This window comes from Vicia villosa, linkage group LG3 (genome assembly GCF_029867415.1).
Source record: "Vicia villosa cultivar HV-30 ecotype Madison, WI linkage group LG3, Vvil1.0, whole genome shotgun sequence".
NCBI lineage: Eukaryota > Viridiplantae > Streptophyta > Magnoliopsida > Fabales > Fabaceae > Vicia > Vicia villosa.
Genome location: NC_081182.1, coordinates 204,068,191 through 204,075,712, shown reverse-complemented (window position 1 = coordinate 204,075,712; position 7,522 = coordinate 204,068,191). Strand labels below are relative to the sequence as shown.

Below are 7,522 nucleotides of genomic sequence, written 5' to 3'. Positions count from 1 at the left end.
AGATACTGACGCCACTTCTTGACAGATTCGATGATTGCCAACATTTCTCGGACATACACGGAGGCTGCCTGCATTCGGGGACATAATTTCTTACTGAAGAACGCGATGGGATGGCCATCCTGCGACAACACGGCACCGATGGCGACTCCGGAGGCATTAGTTTCTATTGTAAATTCTTTTGTAAAGTCTGGTAGAGCTAAGATCGGCATGTCGGTCATTTTATGTTTTAACTCTGTAAAGGCCCTGGTTGCCTCTGTACTCCATGTAAAATTAGTGGAACGCAACAAATCGGTGAGAGGATCGGCGAGTGTGGCGTAGTTTCTAACAAAACGACGATAAAATCTGGTGAGGCCTAAGAATCCACGGAGTGTCGAGAGATATCGTGGTGTTGGCCAATCCAAAATGGCTCTCACCTTTTCTGAATCTGGTGCAACTCCTTCTGCTGAAATTACATGGCCTAGGTAGTCAATTTGAGTAGCTGCAAAAACACACTTAGACAACTTGACAAAAAATGATTGTTGCGATAATAACTCAAAAATGACCTGCAAATGTTTGAGGTGATCTGCAAAATTTGAACTGTAAATTAAAATATCATAAAAAAAAACTAGGACGAATTTGCGTAAATAGGGTCGTAAAAGATCATTCATCGCAGACTGGAAAGTGGAAGGCCCATTAGTGAGGCCAAAGGGCATTACAAGAAATTCATAATGCCCATCAAAAGTTCGAAAAGCTGTCTTATGCGTGTCTCTAGATGCAACTCTGATCTGATGGTAGCCCGAACACAAATCTATCTTGGAAAAAATGGTAGCTGACCCTAGTTCATCAAGTAGTTCATCAATAGTGGGTATGGGAAATCTATCTTTTACTGTAACTGCATTGAGTGCTCTGTAATCGACGCAAAAACGCCAAGTCCCATCTTTTTTTGACTAATAAAATGGGTGAGGAGAAAGGGCTAGTGCTAGGAATAATAGTGCCTTCCTGCAACATTTCTTGTATCATAGTGGTCATAGTGTCTTTTTTTGAGTGGGGGTATCAATACGGTTTAACGTTGATAGGTGGTGTGTTTGGCAAGAGGGTAATGTGATGATCATGAGGTCTTGGTGGGGGAAGGCCTTTGGGTTGTTGAAAGATAGATTGAAATTTGGTTAAGAGTTTGGTGAGTGGAGTGGGTAAGGCAGAATTATTTTGTTCAGCTGAATTAGTCGGATTAGGTAATGGTTCAGTAGGTTTGGGAATGGGTTCCATTAATAGTAAATGAAAAGAAGCAATAGCATCTGTATGAATGAGCTGGCGTAACTGATGGAAAGTTGTTGTGGTAGGAAGAGATTTAGGATCGCCGGTGAGGGTTAGAGGGCTGTTTTGGTGCTGAAAAGTAATAGAAGGGATAGAGAAATCTGCTTGAATGAGTCCAAGGGTTGTGAGCCAAGCCATTCCTAAAACTATATTTGCACCCTCTATTGGCAGTAAGTAAAAAGGTAGTGTGAAAAGTTTAGTTTGGAGTGAAATTTGGACATCTGGGCAAATACCTTCGCATTGAAGGTGGGAACCGTTTCCAACCATTACTGAAAATTGGTTGATAGGGGTAGTGTTAAGATTGAGGTGGTGAGCGATCCTAGGTTGCATAATGTTATGAGTGGTACCCGTATCTACAAGAACCATAACCGGTAAGCCATGTATGAATCCTTGGAATTTCAAGGTTTGTGGAGAGAATTGCCCGGTGAGAGCTTGAGTTGAGAGTTGAAAATATGTGTCATTTAAATCCTGTTCATGAGAATTGTCAACTATAGCAGTAATACCTTCATCGGACTCCAATCCGTTGTCCTCAGCCAGCAAAAGAAAGAATCTATTTGTGGTACATTTATGGCCGGTGATGAACTTTTCGTCGCAATTAAAACAAAGACCTTGAGCTCTTCTTTCTTGGAGTTAGGCTTGTGTAAGTTTGCGAATGGGGAATTTGGGGGTTTGTGGTGTGAGGCTCTTGGTAGAGGTATGAATGGTTTGGGCCGTAGCTACTTGGGGTTTGGGATAGGAAGTGCTTATGTTAGCAGAAACTGGTTTTTGGAAGGGTGATGAGAAGGGTTTGGTGAATTTCTGTTTGGACTCTTTTATTTTGGACTCAATTAATTTTGCAAGCCCAATAGCTTGAGAGATAGAAGTAGGTTTGTGTATGGCTAATTCATTTTGAATATCTTGTTGTAGCCCAGAAATGAAACAATTCAGCAATGCATCAGCAGGTAAGCCCACCACCTTATTACCTAATTGTTCAAATTTGGTTTGATATTCCATGACAGACCCATTTTGCTTCAACTTACATAATTCAGCTTGATGATTCTCAAAAGTTGAGGGTCCAAACCGTAATTCTAACGCTCTTGTGAAAGAACCCCAATCAGTCAACAAAAAATTGTTATGCATCCATTTAAACCAACTCAAGGCATCTCCTTTCATATAAAAAGAAATAAGGGATAATCGATTTTCTGGTGGGAGGTTGTAAAAACTAAAAAATTGATCCGCTTGAAATAGCCATTCCAAGGGATTGGAACCATCAAACAAGGCTAGTTCAAGTTTTGGGGAACGAAAAGGGGGTAAGGGTGGGATATGGTTAAGCTGCTGATATGCATTCGGGTTGGACACATGAGGGGGGTGTAAAATCGGAACAGGGGTAAAGGCAGAATGAGGTATGCTTTGGGTGTAAGGGGAAAATGTGGTATGGCAGCGGAATGAAAGTTCAAAGGGTTAGGTATGGTTGTATGGTGAAAAGGGGTAGGAATAGTGGTTTGGGGTGTTGAATGGACATGGGCCTGAGAAGAACGGAAAAGGGATGGGTTTGGGGTGGGTATATGAGATATGGTGGAATGGGTAGGTGTAATCATATGGGTATGGCTAGGTGACGAAAAAGACAAAGAAGAGGGTATTTGTGTAGTACCTGAGTTGCTGCCACCTGATTGTGCAGCTGCTGGAACAGTATCAGGTTGCTTCCCTTGTTGGATAGTGACTTTTCTAATGGCTGCCATAAGAGCTTCATACCTATCATCTTCCACATTTTTTTCATTTTCTAACATTGTATGAATTTTTCCCACTTGCTGTGCTATATCTTCATGGACTTGAGCAAATCTTACATCTAGTTGTTCTTGAGTGTCAGCCATTGCATTACTAAGCTGTAAGGTAGACATCTGCAAAGATTCTTCTAAAATTTCTTTAGAGGAAGGGTTAGGGGGTTTTGGGGGAGCCATGGGAGGGCAAGAGAAAAGAGAAAGAAAGCACCAATGATAGAATTGTGTTAGGTAACCCTAGATCTAAAATGGCATAAAGAGACAATAAGATAAAACAACTTTTCTTCTTAATTCAAAGGAGGTAACATACAATGCTTATATAGTAGGGTTTGTTCTCTAATTGGGCCAAAAGCCTAAATAACCCATAAGAAATATAAAAGACTTAATAAATAAACTTTTACTAAAGACACCCCTCTTGAGTTCATACGAAATCATTAAGCCAATTGGGCCTTTTCTTAAATCTGCTAGCTCTCTTCTTAACACAAAGAAACGGAACCGCGGCCGCAGCCGAGCGGGAGAAGAACGTGTGGCGCCATTACTCGTTCTTACCGAACACCGTAAGGTTCTTCGGAGCGAGAATGAATGATGTAGTTTTTTTATTTTGAGAAAACAAATGTACTGTAAAAAAAATTGGCGCGGTAAGAAAACGATTTCTTATAAACTTTTTTTAATTATTTCAAATAACAAAATTGAGAAAATGATTTCTCATAAACTTTTTTTAATTATTTCAAATAACAAAATTGAGAAAATGATTTCTCTTAAACTTTTTTTAATTATTTCAAATAACAAAATTGATGATGTGGTGTTGGGTTCGTTTTTATTTTTATTTTTATATTTATTTTATGATTATGTGGAAATGTTAGATATTGAATCCATGATAATTATTTTTGTTTACTAGTTCGGCCTGTATCTCCTCCATAAGAGTAGGCTCCTTAGCATCAGTAGGAACTCTAGCAGTTTGGCGTATGAGAAACGGTCAGAGCATGTCGTATAGTCCATAGTTGAGAAGCCTCTGTCTCAGTAGCTCCAGCGGCAGCTGCTGTAACGCCCCATACTGCTTTCAGGATTAACGACTAACTCTACAAACCAACACGGATCTTTTCAGCATGCTTTGTCCTCACTCACATGCTTTCCGAGAAACTTCCGAGAAGTTCACCCATTCAAGTACTACTCCAAGTCAAACATGCTTAAATATGACGTTCTTATCTGTTAGGCTACCTAAAAGAATATGCACCTTATTGATATAGGTAGTACTAATCAATCCTTATAAGCTTTCCTTCAACCATGTAGACCCCATGCCTACACAGTCTCAGGATCCCTCACATTCAGATGTGAATTCAGTTTCTTGCTTAGAAGTTGCCAGGAGTTGCTCACCGTCAATACCATGTGCATTGTCAACCATTCCCCGCCCTCATTAGCCTCGGGTGTTACAAGCCCACTAGCTTTTGCTTGGTTTGTCCCTAAACCACATCGTACTGGGAGAGATATGTTATGGTACCATTTGTAACGCCCCATACTGCTTTCAGGATTACCAACTGATCTCACAATCCAACACGGGTCTTTTCAGCATGCTTTGTGCTCACTCACTTGCTTTCCGAGAAACTTCCTAGAAGGTCACTCATCCAAATACTACTCCATGTCAAGCATGTTTAACTATGGAGTCCTTATCTGTTAGGCTATCAAAAAGAAGATACATCTTGTTGGTATAGGTAGTACCAATCAATCTTTATAAGGTCTTCCTTCAACCATGTAGACCCATGCCTACACAATCTCAAGATCCTCTCATTTTGATGTGAATTTGGTTTTTTGCTTATAAGTTGCCAGGACTACTCATCGTCAATGCCTTGTGCATCGGCAACCACTCCCCGCCCTCATCGGCCTTGGGTGTTACAAATGTCGCTCTATCGATGTCCTGCGGTAATGGTGTTGACATTTCCTCTGATCCTCACTGAAAAAATGGAAAAAGGGGTGATTAATGATCTTCAGCATATCACGTTCCTGCATACATGATTTAACAAAGGGGTGTAAACTAAAACTCACTTAAAATTTATGATTACTTTAAGTTTAATTACTAAAAATAGCAAGATGTGTTAGTATAGTTAAAATAGAGGTAAAAACAGAAAATAGTAAGAAAGAAATGCAATGGAGAGTAAATAGAGAGAGTTGAGAGAAATTGCACCAAAATTTATATAGTTTCGACTGATCTATTGGCTTAATCTTCTCCCAAAGAAGCAAACCACTTCTTGAGATTTTCACTAATAATAATGTTGAGCTTTTACTAAGCTATGTCCTCGAACCTTATTACATATTGCTGAGAGATTTTACAATGGCCTATCCCTCATATATATATTGTTCTAAATATTGATGAGTCTGATCTAGTTGTTGGTGAATATATACTATTCTAAATTGTTATTTGATAGATGAAGTATATATGCAACAACGTGAAGATTTTCACATTCGTAATGACAAGATTTTGGTTTGTACGATGAAGATATCAATTTATGGTCTGGAACAAGCTTCTATAGAAAATGGTATATGAAATTTGATAAAGTGATCATATCTTTAGAATTTAAAGGAACAAAGTTTATCAATTCATATACCTTAAGGTTAGTGTGAGCAAGTATATCTTTGTTGTATTATATGTCTATGACATATCGTTCGTTTCTAATGACCTTCGTATGATGCGTGAGACAAAATGAACATTAACAAAAAAAGGAGAATTTAGATAGAAATCACAATGTAAGCACATGTTCAATTGGAACTTAACCAGTAGCTAATGTATGTATTCAAAATTTCACTTAAAATTCTATTACATGCAACAATAATAGTATCAGATCAAAATGGTAAATTCTATTATATTCTATGCTCAATCTATCTTCAAATTTCCAAAACCAAATTTTGAGCACATTCTAACTGTATTTCAGCCATGTAAGTGTCACAGTGGCATTCTATCGGGCCTCTAACGAGATCGATGCTTCGTTTATTGAACATCCTTTTGAAGAAGATCCTGTGCTACTTATAAAATCTCTTCGAACCCGGGTTTACATGGTTTCGAGAGTAACTTTCCACCCTTTATCATAAAAACTACCGACGACATGTTAGGCCTATTTTCTGGTTTCTGTTGTACACACAGTAGAGCCACATGAATAAATTTTATTATTTCTGAACATATGGCTGCATCATGTAATATTTCATCCATCAACTCCAGTGGCCTATCTTCAATCCATAGTCTCCATGCCTAAAACAAAAACAAAGTTACAGAAAGATATATAGTGATAATTGACAAAAAAGATATAGAAATAAAGCAACTATAAATATTGTCATAACATAGAGGAACATATAAACTTCAAAACTTACATGACCAAGAAGGTTTAGATCATGTAGAGGGTCACAAAATCCACGATTCTTCTTATTGCTAATTATCTCAAGTACTACGACTCCAAAGCTAAAAACATCTGATTTTATTGAGAAAGATCCATGAACTGCATATTCTGGAGGCATATATCCGCTGCAAGAAAAGACATCGAAGTTAGAGCTGAAGTTTTAAATAGCTTTTCAGTACTCGCAACATACAATACTAGCCTCGGGTTGATCAAAATGCTACAGAGTTATTTAAGCCATAAACTGAAATAAGTTATTCAAAATTACTATGTTCCCATCACTCTATTTGTATTAGCCTCGGCTTGATCTCCCATAAATGATCTGGCTAAACCAAAATCTGATATCTTTGGGGTCATATCAATATCAAGAAGAATGTTGCTAGTTTTGAGATCTCTATGTATGATTCTAAGCGTAGAATCCTGATGGAGATACAGCAGCCCCCGAGCAATCCCGTCAATAATTTCCAAGCGCTTTATCCATTCTAGTAATTTACTTCGCGTAGAATCTAACAAATGACACATTCTTAAGTCCTATAATGAACGCAATAACTCCTGCAAGAGTTCCAACACGCTTCATCTTCCTCTTATTCTTTATATGATCTGAGATTGAAGTAAATGTCAGTCAAAAGCAGGCATATAAGCTTACTAAATAAAATGAAAAGGGCGTCTATAGAGGAAACGAAAAATACCAAATTCTGAAGATGCGAGTCGTATGTAAATTTCTTGTCCTTGGTCTGGATGTTTTCTCATGTCCACAACGCTATGAAACCAAAGTAAGCAGCCACTGCCACCATATCTGATATCCAAATTTGCATATGCAGTGCAAGAACAGTCATTTTCATTTTATCAAATTCTAAACTCAATTGAACAGCTTAGTCCAAGTCTTCCCACTTGGTAGCTAGTTGATGCAAATTTCAAACAAAATCTACAAGTTAGTGGTGTATAATCTAGTCAAGTCAACTTAAAGCTTAGTATGTTGACTTTGTTGGTATGTGCCCTTAACCCATTCATACGTCATTATAAATCACATCAGATAATTTCGTCCATGTTTCTATGAGTATTTTCATCAAAATATTTCAGAACCCAAAAACT

General features: G+C 38.1%; 1 protein-coding gene across 1 annotated transcript; it reads right to left on the bottom strand.

Annotated features, from left to right (window-relative positions):
- Window positions 1-5,805: 5,805 nt before the first annotated feature.
- On the bottom strand, window positions 5,806-7,288 carry LOC131657165 (G-type lectin S-receptor-like serine/threonine-protein kinase SD1-1). The gene is made up of 2 exons (XM_058926644.1): window positions 6,408-7,288; window positions 5,806-6,288 (listed from the first exon to the last, which is right to left on the bottom strand). Exons 1-2 carry the CDS (start codon window positions 6,549-6,551, stop codon window positions 6,067-6,069), a joined length of 366 nt encoding a protein of 121 aa, XP_058782627.1. The 5' UTR covers window positions 6,552-7,288; the 3' UTR covers window positions 5,806-6,066.
- Window positions 7,289-7,522: the final 234 nt, after the last annotated feature.